At 40.7% G+C, this 21,762-nt stretch overlaps 2 protein-coding genes across 18 annotated transcripts in view; both read right to left on the bottom strand.

Moving 5' to 3' along the window:
- The window catches only part of SH3RF1 (SH3 domain containing ring finger 1), an 82,465-nt gene extending 81,327 nt beyond the window's left edge, over positions 1–1,138 (bottom strand). The window contains exon 1 of one of the 2 annotated variants that reach the window (XM_063156233.1): positions 1,066–1,138. The gene's annotated coding sequence lies outside the window, so the exon portion shown is untranslated. Of the gene's footprint in view, positions 1–724; positions 822–1,065 lie in introns of those variants that run through there. The other variant, XM_063156232.1, reaches the window with a different exon arrangement.
- A 15,875-nt stretch (positions 1,139–17,013) lies between these two features.
- The window catches only part of NEK1 (NIMA related kinase 1), a 43,944-nt gene continuing 39,195 nt past the window's right edge, over positions 17,014–21,762 (bottom strand). For all 16 annotated transcript variants that reach the window (XM_063156209.1, XM_063156208.1, XM_063156211.1 and 13 more), the window contains 3 exons: positions 20,950–21,083; positions 20,538–20,670; positions 17,014–18,560 (listed from right to left, as the gene is read on the bottom strand). In XM_063156209.1, coding sequence (XP_063012279.1) covers positions 18,547–18,560; positions 20,538–20,670; positions 20,950–21,083 — 281 coding nt within the window. In that variant the 3' untranslated portion in view covers positions 17,014–18,546. The remainder of the gene's footprint in view (positions 18,561–20,537; positions 20,671–20,949; positions 21,084–21,762) is intronic.

Here is a 21,762-nt window from a genome sequence, read left to right as displayed (position 1 = left end):
AGTGGTTTTATTTACTCAAATTATTCTAGAACAAAGAGCTACCCCCAGTACAGCAGTACTAATAAAGCTTACTTTTCATAGTTCTTAATACATCAGTCTCTCTGAACATCTGAGATTAGCTTTCTTTCACAACAAGATGACAAAGGTGACTACAACGGGGTCCAAAACCACACAGCCTACACCAAGGGGAATTACATTTATGCCAACACTAAACCAACAGTGAACTACGTTTCTACCCTTTCTATGAAAACTACTGCAGCACATTACACAGCTCAGCCTTAAAAACAGCCTCCAGCTCACAGGGTTTTAAGCTCACCGCAAGCACTGACAAGAGGGTTCATTACAGTGCCGCCTTAAAGAAGCGCTTCAAAAACTATCGCGAAGTGATTTACAGCAGGAAGTGCTACTGCCATATCGTTAGGACAACACGAGCCCTGCGTATGCAGCCACAGAGGCAGGGGCGAGCCCCCGGCCAGCTCCAGCCTATGTAGCGACGGGTTGGCAAAGGGAGAGGGAAAAAAACCCCCCAAACACCACTAAAGAGCCCCCCTAAGAAAAAAAAACATTCTGCGAGAAGTCACACCAGGATGCTTCGCGGGCAGAAAAAGGCTCGCTGACCTCGGCAGTGCCCAGAACCGGGCGAAGTTGAGCGCCTCCCGCCAGCCCCCGCAGCCGCCTGCGGGAGCGGCGCCCCCGGCTCCCCGGGCGCCCGTCCCGCACCTACCTGCTCTCGGGCTCTGCGCCCGGACCGCCTCCCCGATCCACTGCTTTATATTCCCCTGCTCCCCGGGGGAACAGCCACCCGCAGGCGGGCGGACACCGCGGCGGCGGCGCGCAGGGGTCCCTGCGGGGACACGGGGCGAGCGGGGACGGCTCCCCGGGAGGCGGGGGCGGGCGGGGGGCACGGCGCTGTCACCCCGCCCCAAGGCGCTGGGCACAGGGAGGGAGGGAGGGGTCGGGCCCGCGGCCCCTCCGCCGCACCGCGCCGAGTCGCCCCTCGGGGAGCGCAGGGGTCCCGGGGGAGCTCGAGCGCCGCCCCCTCCCCGTCCCTCGCCCGGCTCTCACCGTGTGGCCGCGCCGCCCCCGCTTTGTTCCCGTGAGGAGCCGCCGCCGCCGCCGGCCCCAGCGCTGCCTCTCCCGCCGCGGCAGCGCCGAGACTCCCGTGCCCTCCCCGCCCGGCCGCGCAGGGGCCGCTGACGCGAGGCGCGGCACCGCCCCGCCCGGCACCGCCCCGCCGAGGGGCCGCGGGCAGGGAGCGGGGGCGGGCCCGGCGGGTGCCCAGCGGCAGCACCGCCCCTCGCGGGCGGGGACGGGGCGCGGGGCCGCGTCCTCCCCGCCATCCGCACCTCGCTGGGTGCCTCGGGCCGTGGCTGGGGTGGTGGGAGGGCGCAGGCGGCTTCCCGGGACGGGAGGAGCAGGCGCTTCCCCCTGCCTGTGCCTTGGGGGCAGCCCGGACGGGCACCTGGAGCTGCCACCCGGCTTCCTGGGGGCGGCGGTGGCGAACGAGGAAGAGGGACGGAGGGAGGGAACGAGGGTGGGTGGTCGCTCGCTCGCTCCTTGCAGGGCTGCCCCCGCTCGCTGTCTGTGGTGAGTCGTACCCGGAGCTCCGGCCTGCGGCTGCCAGGCCCCACAGAAGGAGGAGCCGCGGTGCCCGGAGCCCGTGGCGGCCCGCCCAAGGAGGCTCCTCAGGCTGGGCGGGCTTGTGCGGGGCGGGGGACCCTCCCTGAGCCTCCCCCGGCGGTGCGGCCGCAGCTCCCGGCGCCTCGGGGGGGACGCGGTGAGGCCGCGTGGTTCCCGCTCCGGGGCTCCGGGGCCGCCGTGCTGGGCACGGGCCGGGAAGGAGACGGGGCTGCCGGGTCACGTCCATCGCTGCCCTCGGGTGCGGCTCTGCTCCCTCGGGCCCTTGCAGCACGCTTGTGGTGAGGTCATGGGCATGGTCATTGCTGGACTTGGCAGCGCTGGATTAACAGTTGGACTCGCTGATCTTGGAGGTCTGTTCCAAACTAGACGGTTTTGTGATAAGACTACTTAATTAAATAAATGATGCCAGAAAATTGGTGAGTGCCTCTCTTCACACACTCCCCCCACACACAACCACACACCTCTGTATTCAGGATATGATGCACTAGCTTGTGGGGTGTTTTGTGTGAGATACTTCTCTGCAAGACTGTGGGAATGAAGGAGGAAGTAAACCCTAAGATACATACAAATTAGCATAAATCAAAAAGAAGTTAAAGCCTGTTCTTTTTAAATGAAGTGCGACCCCTTGTCTATGGGTGATGAAAAAGTAGACGAATGTTTAAGTTCCAGGTATCATGCCAACTGCAACTCAAAAAAGAAAGCAATCCAAAAGTTTGTGTGTAGCTCTAGCTTTCAAGTTGACCCTAATAAATGGTATGAAACTGTCAGGGGATGTTTAGGTTGTATATTAGGGAAAATTTCTTCACCCAGAGGGTGGTTGGGCATTGGAACAGGGTTCCCAGGGAAGTTATCACAGCAAAAGACTGACAGAGTTCAAGAAGCATTTGGATAAGGCTCTCAGGCATGTGCTGTGGTTCTTGGGGCTGTCCCGTGCAGGGTCAGGAGCTGAACTTGATTGTCCTTGTGGTTCCCTTCCAATACAGGATATTCTATAACTTTAAATTTGCAGTCATCCTTACTTGAATTCTGTGTGTATATGTAAAGACGTGGCTGCTTTTTTTTTTTTTCTTTTCCTTTTTCACGCATGGATTGTGTAGGTTTGGATAAGCTGATAGTGTGACAGTCTTTTCTGTCTTACTTCCTGGATATGCTAACTTGATTGTTTCCAATGGTAATGATATTCTCTGATTATTAGGATTTCCATGTAAGTACTCATCACACTTCATCTCTAATATTTTATTTTTCAGTTGTAGTAGTGGAAATATTGAAGCTGCTAAATATGTACAGTTCATTAAGAAATAAGGTTTCCTCCCCCATGAATTCTGGAGTTTAGGAAAACTGATACAGATGGGTTTCTGGTCTATGTCTGTGCTTTCCAGGGAGTATTGTAACATAAATAGAAGGGTATAAACATCTGATACATAAGAATATTCCTGTGTCTCATAGTATTCCTCTATCTTGCCATGTCAGTGCTGTCACTACAGAAAAAAGAATAATCATCACATTTGAAACAGAGACTTGTTGAATCTAAACAAAGTCTCATCTCACAATTGGATTTCACTTTTGGACTTAGCTTCTTCAAAAGATTTCATAATTTGCCAGCCTTTCTAGCATAGTTTTGTAAGCAAGACAATTACTGTTGTTTAAACTTAGTTTGCTGCCTAAGGAATGTAAAATATCTATTAAAATAGTAAAGGAATTTACAACACAAGTGGTGCACCAGGGAAGCATGATGAAAGTTCAGGGAAGGAGGATAAAAAGATTACCCCTTTATCAGGGCTGGTCTTTGTTTTATGTAAAGTCTGTAAAATACTAAATACATTGTGGAATACAAACCAAAGCAGTAAACACTCTTAAGAGTATCAGGTAAATATGTTACTTCCTGAGCAGTAGCTGTAGTTAATTTTCAAACAATTATCATCCATGTAAAAAATGTGTGGGTGTGTGCAGATGTCTGCCACTGCCCTCTTACGCATGAAGTGTTTGACTCAGAGAGCCTGGAATACTCTGGTGCAGCAGAGAAAGAATTTATTCTTTCTTGCTACCAACTGTAAGCAGGGAATTGCACTCTTCAGACATCTTTACGTGAGGAGGCCTCATTTCTTGAAATTGTCCCATCCTTATGCACAGTTCATTAGTTTCTTGTACAACTTTTACTGAGTACATGATGCAAAGGGCAGAAATCCCTTAAAAACACAGATCTGAAAGATGAGGCCCTCCAGTTACTCAACCATCTAGATTTCTACAATTATAATGTCTATTAATATTTGTTTGTATTTTACACATTTTTGGTGTAATGAATTGTACTTTTGTCACTGGGTTTCAGGCACTTTTTTTTCCTCCAATGTAGGTTGTTTCTTTTCACCCGGAAGCTGTTGAGTAAAGGAAGAAGCAAAGGACAATAGGAAGAACAGCAAAAGACAATGTCAGTAGCAGAAAGAACTGGTAACACCATTTTCTTTCCTTTTTTCTGTGTCTGCATCCTTAGTGCAGCAAACCCACTGTGGTCTCTGCACTCCTCTTTCACCAATACCTTCTTTTTCCTCTCTGGGCTGAACAGCCTAAAGGCCTCTCCCCATGTCTTCAGCCCACTCTGTTGAAACAGTCACACTTTCTATTTTAACTAACCCTTACTGCATTAATTCCTGTTTCTGGCACATTTCCAAGTACCCTTAGTTTTCCTCTGTCTTTGAAATGTGAGGCAGCCTATACTGTTCCTGGCTTTGACCAGCACTGGTTAATTGATAAGTTGGCAGCTTACAAGAAGAGAGAACAACATCTGCTGCACCCTTTGCTGTATGAGGGACATTCAATATTAGATTAATTTTTATATGACCTCTGTTTTCTATAAAACCTCTAGAATTTTAAAATCTTTCCAGATATTCCATCAGGTTTTGCCAATGAATTATTGGGAAGAGGGGCTAGAAGATGCACTCTATAGTTATCTGCATCTAGTTTCGTAGGAAATTTAATGGATAAGTTATATGGTATATTTCAGAATTGCACAGTTTTCAACATGCAAATCTTAAACATAAAGACATTTGGTAACTAATGCCCTAAATACACTAACACACTACAGAACAACACCATATCCAGTCTTCCTTCTAATCCTACAAAATGTCCCTGAAGATTGTTACCATTGACAGCAGGGATAATCCATGTGCCTGAAAAAGTCATGTTAGCACTATATATATTTAGAGTAATAAAACAAAACTGAGTGCCATGTAGAGAAATGCAGGCCTGCAAGAATAAACATATGAAGGCATAATTAATTTATTTGTGAATTCCATCCTGAAAGTCTTCAGATAACTGCAAAAGGTTCACATAATAAGACTCATGGAAAAGATGTGTTATGTCCTATCAGAAAGAGAATGCAACAGTGTCTTGTGGCAGTCATAGTTTGAATAATTTTATTTGTAGGTTCATAAGCATCTTTTTGTTTTGAGCTACATTTTCGTACTAAAATATTTTTAAAGCTTTTTTTTGTTAATTTAGTCAGAAAGGATCATGTTTTTTCATTTGTAATGTCCACATTAGCCTGTCTTTCCCATCCAATTTAGATCTCAGGCACAGACTAAAAAGGTTAATCTAATCTCTTTGTAAAATGACCCCTGGAGATATGGTGGCCATCCCCTTTAAAAGGCCATGCAAAGTTCCCACTGCCATCCCTCTAGTGAAAGTTTGCTGCTGATGGCCACACTGATCTTGCTGGCTTTACATTGGCAAGTACAGCACATCATGAAGGACTGCCCATGGCCAACTTTCGTCAGTCTCTGGTGGAAATGAGCAAAGATGTTCTTCGATGGCTTCATTCCTTTTCCATCAAAGAGCTGATTTATTTTATTGTAGTTTGTTAGTGGTTTTGTTTTCAAGTTCTTCAGGGAGGTAAGGGGGGTTGCCATTTGTTTTTGCTTTGCTGTCTTGGTTTTTTGTTTTTGTTTTTTTTTTTTTTCAGTTAGTACCAGCTTTAAATTATCTAGCTTAGTTACTGTTGGCAACAATTCTAGCAGCGAGGACCTCAGCATGGTTGATACTTGTCCAGTTGATTTGCTGGCAAACTGAGTTTTGGGCTATCCTTAATGCACTTTCTGGGTTGGGAACCAGTTTTAACTACATCAATGACAAATGTACTTCTAAGGCTTTTGCATCCTGCCAGAAGAATCTCTGCTGTTCTGGTATTTGTGAGGAGTTGGGAGAAATGAGTTGAAAAACTAGACACCCAAATGTACCAATAGTACATTTTTTATGCTGTGTTCTAGGCATCCAGCTTTCTGGAGAACAGTATCATTTGTGCATTCATGTTGCAAAGCAGTTCTCCCTGATAAGGTGAACCTGGGATTGTAACTTTGTACATATTGCTGCTATTGCAATAACTTAATTTGAGTCACAGGGAGGAAATTTGCAATACAAAAAGTGTCTGTGGCATTAAAAAATAAACATGTTACAACTACTCGTATTTGGGTGAGCTTCTTGTTACAGGACATTCCCACCAGGTTAGTCACAGGAAAATGCTGGGTTTGTGGGTGCTTATGATCCCCATAACCTAGCTGCATCATTCAGTGCTGTACCTTGTAGAAATGCAATAAGGTGTTGGGTTATGTAGTTGGTCAAGGACTTGATTTAAATGTTCATTATGCTAATGGAAACATTGTGCCTGCTTCTCATTAACCAGTAAGCTTGAATTTGCCCTTACTACAAATAAGGTTAAAGGAAAAACAAAGGAGAATGCATGTTTGAAGAAATCAAGCCAGATGGTACAACTGTGAAGATTTTAGAAGAGGAGCAGAAATGTTAGAAAACATTCTTAATTAGTTTATTCCAAAATCAGAATATCTTTTCCCTTCCTTGCATACAGCTGAAAAATTACAGACCTAATCTGTGAGGCTGCAGAATTGATTCCAACACTTCTTTGCCCCTCTAGAATTAGTGCTCTCTCCACAGGGGAGATTCTGGTGGGGACAGAGCATACCAGATTATGTGTTCAGTTCTGCTCTTGGTATCTCCCAGCCCCATTAAGGTCTGGTGTCCCACAGATTTGTAAGTGATTCAGAATGTAGTGTTAGAATTATTGACTGCCCTAGACATTTTGGAATGCTTACATGCTGTTTTAATAGTTTGCTATATTGTTAGCAAATTGTAAGCTATTAAAAAGCTATTAGTACTTTTCCCACTTGCAAGGGCTGCATTCCAGTCACAGGGTAAAGCTCTTTCATATGAACAGTAAACCACTAAACATATAAATATTGAATTAATATTATCATGTTACTGACTCTAGACTGAGATGAGGCAGAACTGTAATAAACCACTTCCAGTGATAGTGAGCTAGAATGACTAAAGTCCAGTTTTATCTTTGAGGAACACTGTGACAAGTGTTTGGAGGTTTGGACACCCAAATGTGTTCAAACACACAGATGAGATGAGTTGCAGGGCCCAAATAATTCTTCTTTTTAAATATGCAAAAATATCAAGGAGGATATTCAACATTCATCAAAGTTTACTCAGTCTTCATTACCACACCTCATTACCAAAGTGTCTGAAAAAAATCAAATGTCTGGAGACTGGATACTTGGCACATGTGTTTTTTGACCAAAAAAAAATTTAAAAAATATTAAAATTTGCAATTTTAGATAGAAGGAATTGCTGAGGAGATTCAGTGGCACTTTTGCATCTGGGCTGCAGAGAGGAGAGGAGATGATCCATCATGTCAGGTCTACAATTCCTCGATTCTGCCTTTTTTTATACTTTGTACTTCTAGAAATACACTACAGCTTCACTCTCTAAAGTCCTGTGAGAAGACAAAGCTAGTCAGTGAGTTTCACATCCAGGGAAGAATTCACAATACTGTGCTATTTTATCTAGAGGGGTCCTTCAGTAAAATTAACCCTTCAAGTTCAAACATCCATGGCCAAAGCCTTGGGGTGCCTGCAGTCAGTAACAGGGTGGAACCTCAGATCTATTCACACTTTCTCACCAAATAAATCCTTACAGCATATTAAGCATTCTTTTCAGTCTTTCTAGATGAGAAATTTTCATGTCCACTCAGAGCACAGGCTCTACTACAAGGTGATGTAGAGGATTTTATTTCTCCTTTGGGTAACTGCATGACAACATAATGAAAATTCAGAACTTTCTGCAGGTCTTAGGAAACACCTTATCCTGAGTGCCTTATTCCAAGAGAAGATATTGGAAGTGCATTTACAGAGGCTTAACTCTTTAAAACCACTTTTGCTTTTGTGAAAGCTAAAGTGTGACAAATGTACAGCAATAATGTATCTGTAGTGTGGTTCCTGTCCTTTTATGATGAGTCCTGCAGTTCCTCCTACTGTCCAAATCAGGCAATCTGTTGAAAAGTACCATAATCCCTTCACCTGCATCTCTTCAGCAGAGAGAGTTGGTTTGGATTTGGTCCCAGGAGAGTCTGTAACTGTTTCACTCTCAGACTTAGGAGCAGGGACTGGTAAGATGCTCCAGGATAAATATGTGATATCTCTCCATGTCACATGGATTCATGATTCATGGATTCATGAATTTCATTAAATTCATGTGTTTTACAGCAAAATCTACAAGAAGCTTAAATTCTAAGCTATTTTAGAATTTCAAGTGCTGCAACAGTTTGATAGTTTGCAAAAAAAAAAAAAAAGAAAAAAAAAGTTGTCATGTTGGCTCTTAAAAGCATGCACAGCTAGCTTTTTTTCAGAGAGATTTATTTCCCTAAAATAGTGTTTTCTTACAAAAAGTGCCTGCTGGGCAGAACTATGTGACAGGCAAGTAGGATTATCAGCATGTTTACTTTTCAAACATCTCTGCCACACTTGAACAGTTCTGCTGCGGTGTCATACATAAGCGATGAGATAGATTGTGTAAGAGTTTGTGTACTAGGATATAAAACATTTAAATATGTTGCAGCATTTAAGTGCACAACCATTTTAATTCCAAACTTGTCAAAGCAGTATCCTTATACCAAGGGAAGGCATTTTCTTTGACTTTAGTGTCCCTTTTTGGAATGTACCCTCAGCTCCAAGGAAAGTTGCAGCCCATTAGCACAAATTAGGCCTCTTGGCTGTCTGAAAGGTTCAGAAGCTCCTTTTCAGCTTTGGTTCTCTGCATTTTCTGGTACACTTGTGAAAGGATGTAGGCAGAGGTTTGGATGTGATCTGTGTACCAGCCATGTACCATGCTTTTGTCTGTGATGTCTTGGAAGCAAAAACCAAGGATTTATGATGTAGCTTGACTATGAAGGAAAGTTTTTAATTACATTGGGATGAAAGTAAGGGAATAATGGGACAAGTTCCCTAGTGATTTTTTTGCAGAATCACTATCATTCTGCTACCACAGTTCTTTATAAACAGAGAAGTGTAGGAAAAAGGACCCAAACTATCTTTGTTCAAAATAAGATTAAGGAAGTGAGATAAATTTATGGAGTATTCATGGCACTACTTTGGATTCCTTTCATAAAGCTTGAGACTTGGCTTCTAAGTCAATAAGGACATTGAGACACAAAATGAATTCTCTGAGGCTGCTAGCGCTACAAGGCTATATAATCACTCTGGGATTGCCAAAGATTTATCTTTTTTTTTTTTTTAAGATTTGTGTCACTTTCACTCCCACACATCTGGCAAGAGAACTCTGCACTGGCTTAGCTGAAAAATCTTATCTCATAGATCATTACTAGCAATAAATTCCAGCCTTTGTGCTTACTTATATTGTCCCACAGCCTGGAGTCACTGATTTTGTAGAACTAGGAATGTGGGCTGTAAAATATTTACTCACTAGCATGCCCCCACCACCAAAAGAAACCCCAATCCCAAAAAAACCACATCATGCCTCAAAACCAAGCCTCAAGCTCTTTCATTGTGAAGTCAGCTTTGAAAATGTAAATCACATGAAACTGGCTCTTGGGGCCAAAGAAAACAGGCAGCTGGATTCCATCCCCCAGCTAAGAATCAGCCCTTAAATACCTCTTAAAAAGACACTTTATATGAACTATAGTCAAATTCATTTTCGAGTAATGTTTTCCCACGTGTCCCAGAAAATGCAACCAGCAACGCTGTGTGTGGATGGACTGGAGCACTGACAATGGGTAAGTGTGCCAAAAACCTGCAAACTGCTAATGCAGTTCTACCAGAATTCTTCTCTAAGGTCACACCTGTGCTACAAAACTGATGTCTTTTTAATCCACATCATAGTCTTTACATATAGCTAAGGGAGCTGTGCTCTAAAGAACTGTCAGCAAATGGCATGTACTAGGTCTTTTACTGCATACTAGTTCATATTGGTGAGCATTTTTTCTGGTATTGTCTCCTGGAAGCATTCTTATTTATGGGATTTATTGTGCTGATCCTCTTCTATACGACAGGCATGGAGAACATGAAGGCACAGTTACCTCATACATGGAAGACTTGGCAACTTGTGGCAAAAAAGACTGGAAAGATAAGAGAAGGTAAGGAAAACAAGGCAAGAATTGGCACAGATGTATTTATCTCTACAGGCTCAATTAAAAAATATGCTGGGGAGGAAGCAAAGGAACAATTCCAAGTACTAAACTACAGATCTCCAGTTTAGCAACCTGTCTCCTGGAGTAGAATTAATCCTACTATTAATAAGCAGGATCAGAGTTAATAATAATCAGCAAGTGTTACTGGGCAGCAAATGTATTCTCTGGGTGTGGGGGAGTATGACATGGAGACATTTGAGGTACAACATACTCTCATGTCTATTTCAGATTTCAGAGGAAAAAGTGGCATCTGGCTTATAATAAAGCCAGAGTATTTTCCATGAGTCACAACAATCATTCTTGAGTAGCTTACCCCAGCAAAAACACTGCAGAATAACCAATCAGCTTATAATGAACATGAAATGTCTTCCCCTTTGTTTTGATAGGACAAATAATGTTTTGACTCTACATAGTGTTGCATAACATGAAACGTATTAGTTTTAACCAATATACCAGCACAAGCCAGAATAAGTTGTAACTTAATTTTTGGCATTGTTATTTTCAGTTTCCCCAGTGACTATTAGTGAGTGCCTGGAAGTGTTTTTTAATCAGTCCTGATACTCATTCACATACCCAGCCATCAAGATTGAGGTTAGTGCATTATAGCTGCTCTGGGAACCTTAACTCACTTGCGTTGACTTTAGGAGGTTTAAGTCAGAAGCAATACTATTTTAATGCCATTTTTTGTATTTACTTGGCAAATACCCTTGTCAATTTAAAGTTTCCCATGGGAGGTGTCAAGAGGTCGCTGAAATTCTTCTGGGCAAAGGAGGGAGAGTGGCTGAAACCATGGCCTCCATGCTGCCTCCTTCAGTATTTTTCTTCATGTCAGTGCTGTACTGGGCACTTTCCCCCCTGCTTCCATTGGAAGAGGGAGTGAGCAAATGTAAAAATGTTAGTGAGAAATGGAGACAAAAAACATAGAAAAGGCCTCCCTGCTGTTTTATTTGGCTACTTCTAGGCCTCAGTAACAGTAAACTTAGCCACAGAAAATTAGTATAGAATACATAGTCTAGTATGCACAAGAACTCCCAGATGCTCTCAGTGCATTTTTTCCCCAGTTCATTCTATTATTCTACAGTCTTCTGGCCAAAGATTACAAAGCCTTCTGACCTCTCTGTTATCCTATGGCAAGAAAATACAGTTCCCTAAGGCTGCAAAAGCATCAAGATTTCCAGAAATGAGGTACCTGCAATTTCCATGACCATCGGCGTAGCTGTGAGCAGCATATTCTTCAGATACCACTAAGAATGGTAAAATGCAGAATGGAGGGATAGGGGACACACCACATCTTAGACTTGCCAGTGTTCTGAATCTCAGCTGAAAATACCTGTGTTGAAGTGTCATAGATAGCTTTATTAAAGCTAGTTACTGTAGAAACTGATCTGACCTGTGTCATACCTTGGATTATTGTGATCCTCTAAAAAAACCCTATGGTTTATTGTGTGATAAGCCACGAAATTACACAATTAGTAAATTATTTCACTTACACATTTCTCACCTTTTTAACTGCTGTAAGGTAGAATAAAACATTTGTGGGGATTTTGCCAGCAAGTGAAAACAAAAATAGTGCTAAGTAAATACATTACAACTTGATTAATGCAAGATAAACACTATAGGCTACACAGCTTTAGCTCCTCAGCAGGCCTATTTCACATTGTATGTTCATACATAAATTTCTCTTACTAACACTGCACAAGCAGTCTGGCACCATCCTTGACAGATGAGCTTTAGGAACTGTTACAAAGTGGTTTAAGTTATAGCTCCATCTGTTATATCCCATCCTTCTGATGGAGATTGTGTTCACTGTGGCAGAATGAGCAGAATGGGAGAAGTGTTCATATCCTCACCAACTGCAGCTCCGAGTCTGGTGCCTTGGCTCACACCCATCTTCTCAGCAGTTTCATCAATGACGCTCTGCTTCGTGCCCAACTATGAGGGTGGGCGAACATTTCCTTCTGCTGGGCCTGATAATCATCAGCAGAGGGAAAGAACAGACTATGCTGAACAGGAGAAGCCCAACAAATCACAATGGGATCTGACTCAAGCTTTCTTTAATTTTACTGGGAGGAAGGAGGCCTTATACAGCACTCATCCACGCTCCATTATTGTTATGTGCAGTGAGATACTGGGGGTTTGTGGTGGAAAGTCTGCCCATTATGGATTTGAGCAAAAGAGTTACTACAGTATCACTGCTTGGTTAACAAAGGTTGTGGGCCAGCACTGAACTGTGCTTCCTTTCCTACCTGGCAGTGTTTGACCTCATGGTCTGTGGAGTGAGAATTTGCTGAAGTTTCTGGACAAAGAGGATTGGCCAATGTAGAGAAAGCAGTAGTGGTTGTCTGAGGAAAGGTGACAAAGCAGTATTAAGTGAATACAGTGAGTTAGGTTACACAGGGCACTGTGATCATTAACTAATGTACTAAAGGCCACAGTGGAACTGGATACAGAGGTTAGTGCAATCAAGCTTTTTCCACAGCTGGAAAAAAAGTGCTATATTACTAAGTTAAATATCACATCAGATATTTTAGTGCTGTTGAAATAATTCTCATATACGTAACAATAAATACAGGTCTACTAAATAAGGCTTTAAACTACTGAGTATAAAAAAAAGTATACTCATATTTCTAATAATTTAAAGACATAAAAGTATGTCAAATGTTATATCCAAATATATGTTTTTGAGCTCAACTGCCATAGACTTAATCTTTTAGGTTCCTCTTACAATGTTTAAAAAAGAGGATTAAAATACTCCAAGTGACTCTGTAAGTTATCAAAATTAATGTCAGCGGGAAAGGCTCAATGCAATGTGCTATAATTATGGCAGATTATTGCATTTTATTTCTATCTTTCAGACATCTTTATCAAGAATTGTTACAGATTCCCAGAATAAGTGAGGTTGGAAAAGACCTCTTGAGATTATAGACTCCAACCTTTAAGTGAATATCACAATGTCAGCTAGGCCATGGCAGTAACTGTCATGTCCAGTCTTTTCTTAAACACTTCCTTGCAAAGAAAGAAACAGAATTTAAAGTAAATATAACAGCAACAGCAGTTTATAAAAAGCAGGTTTAAGCAGGGCTCAAGTCAGTAGATCTCCACAATAGACAGAGCTGTGTCTCATCACTAATGCACCTCAGGTTTTCTGTCCTTTCTCTATCCACATCAAATCAATGCCTTCAGAAAAAGGCTACATACCTTAGTTTTACAAAACTTCTCTGATAGCATTCAGAATAATTGTAGCAGCAATAAAACAATCAACAATAAGAACATTTGACTGCTGATGGAGAAGGCAATAGGAGGAAATTATGGCATCCCTAAAGTATTGCTTGAGATTTAAAATTTTTCAAGAGAGATAGAACCACAGTCTTTTAGCCTACAATTTGAATTTAGGGAAGTTTTATTTTACATAAAGAACACAGCCAAAATGCATACTTCATCCCTTCCCCTAGGGGAGACATTACTGTCAGGACTGTGTGCAGGATACAGCAAAAGTTAGGGAATGTCAAAGACCCAATTGGTTCCCTTCTCCTCAGAGCATGTCTGCATCAGCTCAAGCCACAGTCCTATTTAAACCTGAACTGTATTTTTTCCTGGCTGACTTCAGTCCCTAAGGGAACATCCATCAGCCAAGCAGAAGTGAATCACGCAACGCCCCAGCCTCACACTTGATACAGCCAACCTCAGGGATGACTTGGGAAAGAACTCTCACAGCCATCCTGAAACTAAGCAAATGCTGGAGTATTCCCACTCTGCAACCTGCCCATGGCTTTGGCTTGTGTTGTGAAGCTCATTGAAAAAACTCTCCAAGTCTTTGGCTCTGTGAATTCTCTAAACTGTATTGTTAGAAAGAGAGTGAATGGAATTGGCTAAATCCCATCTTCATTTAAAAACATCTTGGAAATAAAATCTGGAAGAGTGCACCACATCAGAGATGCTCAAGGCAAGCAATTTAGGAGCAGCAGCTGAACTCATACATATAAACACACACACACACACACATATACGTATATATACATGTCTCACAAGTAACTGCAAATTAATATATCTTTGTGGAAGCAGCTCAATTAAGGCTTTAGTTGATGAAGAAGTGTTTTCAAGACTCTTGCACAAGCCAACCATTCTAAGTGCTACAATTTGAATTGATGAACTCATCAGCTCAGCTGGAAAACATATCAATTTGAAAATGCATTTGAAGTGCAAATTGCATTAACACACAAATTTAATTTACAGGAAGCTCTTTATGGATTTTAAAACTACTACTTAAACTATACAAATTGCTCCATTTAAACTGCTATGACAAAAATGGCAAAAAAATGTTTTAGGAATGGTAACCCTTGATTTCTATTTCACACTAAATTTGAGTCTCCGTGGTTCATGAATGAACAAATAAGACTTGAGAAAGCACACAGTTATTTGAAAAAAAAAACATTTTAAAGGATTGAAAAGTTAAATTTCTATATTTGATTTTGGTTTATCACAGCTAATAAAATTATGTAGAGTGTAGCCTTATTTGAGCTTTGATGTGGTCCTTTTAGTGGAGACAGAAGTCAAATCAGTAATTTAGTCAGGGCATGCTTCTGCCCCAGCCTCTGGCAAAGGGGAAGATTATACTGATCCCAAATATACATTTCAAATGTGCAAAAATTGTTGTATCTTATTTAAATTTACATCTAGTCATTTGGGGAAAATGCCATAAAGCTATGAGAGAGCATCCAAAGCAGGGCTACAAAGATGGTGAAGGACTGTGAAGGGAAGTCATATGAGGAACAGCTCAGAGCACTTGGTCTGCTCAGCCTGGAGGAGACTGAAGGGAGACCTCACTGCAGTTACAGCTTCCTTGTGAGGGAAAGCGGAGGGGCAAGCACTGATCTCTGCTCTGTGGGGACTGACCTGAGGGAATGGCCTGAAGTTGTGTCAGGGAGGTTTAGGTCAGATATTAGAAAAAGGGGTGGTTGGGCACTGAGCAGGCCCCCCAGGGAAGTGGTTACAGAGTGACCAGAGTTCAAGGAGCATTTGGACAATGCTCTCAGGTACATGGGATGTGATTGTTGAGCTCTATGATGCTCGTAGGTCCCTTCCAACTCAGGATATTCTCCTATCCTCCAGGAAAAAGAATGTAAAGATCTGTAAGCAGACAAAGAATTGTATCTATGGGTATTTTCTGAGAATGGCCTTGTACAAGAGAATAACTAAGTTGCGAATTCCCGTCCCGGCCCAGCCTGGCGGTGTCCCCCCCGCAGGACGGCCCGGGCCAGGCGGTCGCGCCTCTCCAGCCGCACGGGGCCCAGCGCTGCCCCCTGGCGGCTCCGGGCCGGCACAACACCCGCGGCTCTGCCTTCTGCCAACTCGGGCACAGTTTTGAAGCTTTAGAACAATGAGTGTTTGAATAGACATACAGCATTTATGCTCACATGAGAGCAAGAGGGGCAGTAAAAGCTGAAGTAGGAGTTACTAACAAATAATGCAGATTTCTTAAGAGCACGAAGAGCCTTGTTAGGAATGTGGTAGACTGGAACTTGATTTAAATCAGCCATTCACTTACAAGACCACAGAAAAACCTGTGCTCTGCTTTCGTTCACGTTGCCCAACCAGATATTACAAGAAGAAACTTCAGAAAAATGTGTTAACTTCAAATGTGCACTCATCACAATTCAGCAAATTGAAGAACAAAACCCTCTTTCGGCTCTGTTCTTCAAAGGAGGTTTTAGGCAATATTTTAGGAACTCCCGGTACAGTACTGTACCTGTTCAGCTCAAACCAGCTCACTGCTGGGGGTCTTACTCCTTTCTGCTGATGGATTTCTCCTTGTTTGGTGGTTTCGGTTTTTTTAAAACTTTCCTCAACTGAACTTAAGTGTTGGCTTCAAGGGTCAAGAAGCTAGTCTGAAGACAGAGACATCAGTGTTATATAGTTCACAGAATATGTTTCGTGTGAAAAATACCATTCCCTATCTCAATTTGCTACTAGAACTACAACAGAAAATTCTTCAAGGTGAATGTCATATGCACACAAGCCAAATGCTCAACTAATTTCAGTAAATTGCATACAGACCAATTAATTATCTTGCAGCCACACCGGTCTTGATGTCATTATAGAATACATTAAATATGGATTTAACATTTCAGATGAAAGTATTTCTTTTGCTGACAAACTTATTTACTGTGTCAGTTTCAAGTTAGCTTTTGAGGGATTTCAAGGATATTCAGTCTTGAGTGGCAGGTTTGAAGATTATTCTCAAAAAGCTGCCCACTATGTACATGTATTTTTCAAATTACTAATTGGTAAAAAGCTCTGTTTGCAAATCTCGCAGTCTGTAGATTATGCCATGGTTCTCACCAGAAGGAAGCCAGTACACTGCATTAGAAATGAAGACTGTCAATAATGACACTATTTCAATTTAAAAGAAGTGAACATGGCCCAGTCCTTAACTTCACACCTTAAGAGGATTCAAAATCGTAGAGGACAGAATATACCAGTTGTGCATTTTATTGTTTCCACACAGTTATTCTATATTATTTTAAATCTAAAGGTTTTGAGTCTTCCCTTCCTCCCAAAGGTGGGCAAAGTATGATTTGAAAAATCAAACCTGAAAAAGGAAAATAATTCAGTCTTTAGGGTGCATTTGCTAAAAGTCATGAGTGACGCAGCTCATGAAGATCATCTCTCTGAACAGATTATGCAGCAGTGGAAAGTGAAATGGATGAGAAACCTGGTAAGAAGTGCACTGTGGGAAGTTAAGAGAAAGGAAATAAAGGTAAGGGAATGAGAAAAGAAGCAGCATAGCCCAGAACCAACACTGTTTCCAAGAACTGATCATAGTTTCTCATCAGATAAACTAAGAGGTGTTTATCAAAGAAATAAGGATATAAATAATAATCTATTAAAGGCAATTTTTTATTCTTATTATTAATAATTTTATTCTCACCGCAGATTCCCACGATACTGCTGAACTAGAGTAAGTTTGGTATCTAAAAAATTTTAACCCTTTTCAGTGGGCAAAATTTTAATAATGACACCATAAAGCAACTATACAAAAAACATATACATAGTTTGACAGTTTAAACAATAAATATATATATATATATACTTGTTTTTACTTTGTGGAAAAGTAAGTTTTGACAGTTTTAGATTGAGACTCGTAGCTGAAAAAAAAAGAAACCAAACCAATTTTTCTTCAATAGGGCATTTGAAAGTTTGACAGTTCATCAAATTCTTAACAAGAGACTTACTGTAATGGATAAACCAGTAAAGCTGATGCAGAGATGATGACTGGAAAACAACAGAATTCCTAATGTCTGCCCTGTATAGTACTGCTTCGATAAGGAACGAGGAAATGTGTGTCAGAAGAAACCTGGTTTTGCTTGTAGGGTGGTGGAAACCAAGCTGTACAATACAGGAGCCAGAAGAAGTGAAATATTACACAGCACTTGTGGCTGCAATGTTTCATTTTCCCCTGTGGCTGCTGGAGGAATGACCAGAACACTCAGACTTCAAGACCAAACTGCAAACCCCCTCCCCTTTTCAGTTCAACGGTGTGGTACATCATCATTGACCAGACTGCAAAATTTAAGAGAGGTAAACAACTAGGATTTTTGGGAAGGGGATAGGAAAGGGGAAGAAGAAGAAAAATAAGAAGAAAAATTTTGGAAAATACTCTAGGTCCAAATGGATTTTACAATCCCAACCCATCCCCAGACATTTAAATGATGACTTATGTACCAGTTTGCCCTAATTAAGAAACACCATCAAGATATTTCAGATGTGACAGAAGCCTTCAGCTTCAAAATACAATAAAAGTGAAATGCTTGAACTGGACCACTAGATTAAGATACTATTAAAAAACCATGAAGGGTCAATAAAAACAAAGCAATTTCTTTGTGTAGGTGTAAGGAAAAGCTATTTGAAGTATGTAAGTGAATAGCTAGATGTAAGCACTTCCACATCACAGTAATGCTTCTAACTGTTCAACCATACCAGCTATCTGGTCATATGGCAGAAATTCTGTTTTAATTATAGGTCTGAGTTTTGCATCAGAATATATACAGGTATTTCTTTCTCTGTTTCTTTTGAAATTTGAGAGGTTACAGGTTTGGGGTTTTTTTGTTTGGTTTGTTGAGGCTTTTGGGTTTTGTTTATTTTTTTTTGTTGTTGCTGGTTGGTTGGTGTGGGTTTTTTAAAATTTTGGGCACCTAATATTTAAGGAATACGTATACAAATCCACACAAGAGAACTCTAAAGGTATCTCACTTTAAAAGGCATGTTTTTTCTCTTTTTCATACAATCAGCATTCTTTTTTGAAGTCTTGCCTCTCCTGCTCAATGTCACATTCTCCACTACAATTTGCTGTTCAGCTGTGCGGACTTTGGACACCGGTGTGTAGTGAGCACTAAGAATTTCCTGAGTCAGGCTTATTCATCATTACCTGTACAAAGCAGAAGAGGGGGAGAGACAGTGTGAAACAGAGACACACACAGACACAAGGGAAGCTAGGGTTACAAAACAATCTAGAAACCACAACTCAGTAAGCAATAACACAAGATTACACGAAGCCTGTCACCAATGAGGTGACCATGACCAAAGCTGCCTTAAAGCACTACACACAAATATTGAAAATTGTGTCATCTTGGATTAGTGAATTTAAGATAATTGCACCTCAAGTGGCCTGCTACAGTTAGAACAATCCTCTTAGGAAAGAGGAACAGAGATTTTCTCCCAACATTTCTTATTTGAAGAGTATAAGACTTTGGAGACAGAAGCTCATGAAGATCATTCTGTCTGTCATTTGTCCTCTATTCACCCCTATTAGCATAGGACTTTTTAATTCAAGTGTCTGAAATGTATAGAATTACTTTTTCTTATCGTTTTTGGATGCTACCACAGATTTGTAAAATAGAGAATTAGAACTGAATCTAATAAAAATAGCCACTTGTTAATCAGCATTTTGCCAGATGAAAGTCAGTTCTTTTTAATAGGATTCACTCAGACAACAGCTTATAATTTATATGCCAACATTTCAGCACATTTTCATTTAAGTCTCTTAGTACTAGTTTTAAACTATCCTTAAAGCAGAGTAGCAAGCAAAAGAAAATGGTGACACTATAGTAACCATTTTCTTATTATTTTACATTGCCAGTCTTTTGGACACTTGAAAAATGGACTACTGCAGTGCATCTTTCCAAATCTGCCACTAAATCAAGAAACTGTGCCTGAAAAATATTTTTCAGACATTTCTCTGTCACAGTTGTCTAACACAGCATGAAAACAACATGGAAATGATTGTTCTTACCTAGCAGTTCTAGATCAGTAGAAAAAAAAAATTGGGAAAACGTAATTTGGATTAGAATTTTAAAAAAACAATTATGTTTTTCTAACTAGCTTTAAGACACCTCCCAAGTATTCACATAGAAAAAGTCATAAAAAGCTGTACCCCTACTTCACCTTGCACTACCAATGCAACACACTTGTAAAAGAATTTAAAAGATGCAGAAAGTACTTATTGGTTAACATGCATTAGAATATTTTTTTGAAAATTGAAATGCATTAAATAGTGATCATTGCACATACTTCTAAAACCAAATATGATGCTTCTGATTACTATAAAACTAATTAAAATCTTAGATTTCTTCTTTTTCTCCTCTCCAGTGAAGATTTTCACCATTAGAAATCTAAAAATACATAACTGCAGTTAAATTCCTGACATGAGAAAAATGAAAAAAAACCCCAAAACCATTCCATTGCTGATGGTAGTCTGTGTGGTTTTTCCTAAGCATGATTCTGAAAGATGGAGCAACATCCATCTGCCTTGTAGCCTCTGCTAAGCTGGGCAGGGCTTCAGGGCAAAATGAATTATTTTCATGTATTACTGAGACACCAAATAATATGGATGGTTCATACACATCAAGGTCTTGTGAAAAAAGCTAATTATAGGATAAAGAGCTCCATGAAATTTTCAGAAAAGGAGTGATGGTGCAACCTATTAAAAGTAACATTATAGAAAGCATAATACTATTTTAGCTAGAAGTTCATTAATTCTTAAGGTAAAATTGGTTTTGATTCTGCAAGTTGTGTGCTGGATTTCCTTTCCCCATCTGTGAAACTGTTTTACAGAAATTAAATAATTATATTGTACCTTTTGTAGGCCAATTATTGTTACAGTTGACTGCACGTGCAAATTCTGTTAAATCAGAGTAGTCAGCAAAGTTTGCCAGATTTTGTTGCAGGAATAAAAAAACCCTTTGTGGAAAACTTTAATTAATTTAGTCAATCAATATACCAAAGCACAGACATTTTCTCAAGTCTGTGATACTATGATGTTTTAAAAGTATATTAGAACCTATGTTGTATATGACCAAGGAAGAACATAAGACAAGCCATAATTGCCAGGATACATTGAGATTACCTTCTTGGTAGGCTCCGTCTGCCATTACCAGATGAAGTATTTTGGCATACAGGTGTTTGTGCTCATTTCCAAGAACAGTCTGAACTACAGTTGAACAAACATCAATATTTTCATCTTCATCTTCAAGTATAGCCTAGTGGAAAGAACAAACCATGTTGCCAAAATGAAAATGGGTATAAAATTAAGTAGTTCAAATCTATTAAATGCAATTCATGGTTAAACCAGAAGATTTTCTCTTTAATCCACTGGCCAGGCATTTTCTCTGATAAGAGTTTAGTATGCCAAAACAGATGAAAAGACTATAGAAAAAACCTTTTACTCTAGTTACACAAAGTAATTAGTTAACTGGCACAGCAAACAGTGCTAGGTGCTTGTTTCTTCAAGTATTTCCACTTGAGCTTATTCCACAAACCTTTATTTTCTCATAAACTTCAATTAATTTATCAAAGCCTATTTCCTGCTCCAGGTTATATCTCAACTCTTCTAAATGGCTGAAGATACTATCACATTCTTCACATTCGCTGGCAATCTCTCCATCACTATTATCTAGAAAGAAAAAAACAACAGTAAAACCCCCTCAGTTCTACATTCTTCATGTTGCTTCTAAATCACTAAAACAAATATCCTTTAAAAGCAACCAAACAGGTAAGCTCAGGAGCACTGGATGATGTTGGCAGATGTTCTGACAATGTGCAAGAAAATAGGAATAGTCTCTTTCTTGAAAAAAAATCCTGAATCACAAATGGGAAGCATCCAGCTATCCCCATGAAATCCCCACTCTGACAATTAGCCATAGGGATATTCAGCCTGAAGGAAAACATGGTATGGTCTTAAAGCAGAATTTTAGTTAACAAAGTAGGTCAAGTTCCATACCACCACTCTATGAATTTCTGAGATGAAACTCATGAAGGGTTGGTGGCTGTCCCACACAAGGGAAAGGAGTTCCTTAATGAAGCAGCTGTCTTCTAGCAAAAAATGAGGACATGTATGTTACCCATCCATTGCCTTCTGCCCTGAGATGCATCTTGTTCCATGGAGCAAGTCTAAAAAACTCTATACTAATTTAGCTACAGAGTTCCTTGCTCTTTTATAAGTGCATCTCCTTTGTGTAGCAAATTAAGTATGCCAAGTGGTGCAATAACATACAGGAGAGAAATCAAAATAATTTTGCTTATAGGCTTAGAAACCTTGAAAATAGGTTTGTAATGGTAAAACGAGATAAATC

This window comes from Melospiza melodia, chromosome 5 (assembly GCF_035770615.1).
Source record: "Melospiza melodia melodia isolate bMelMel2 chromosome 5, bMelMel2.pri, whole genome shotgun sequence".
Lineage (NCBI taxonomy): Eukaryota > Metazoa > Chordata > Aves > Passeriformes > Passerellidae > Melospiza > Melospiza melodia.
This window is presented reverse-complemented; position numbering and strand designations above follow the sequence as displayed.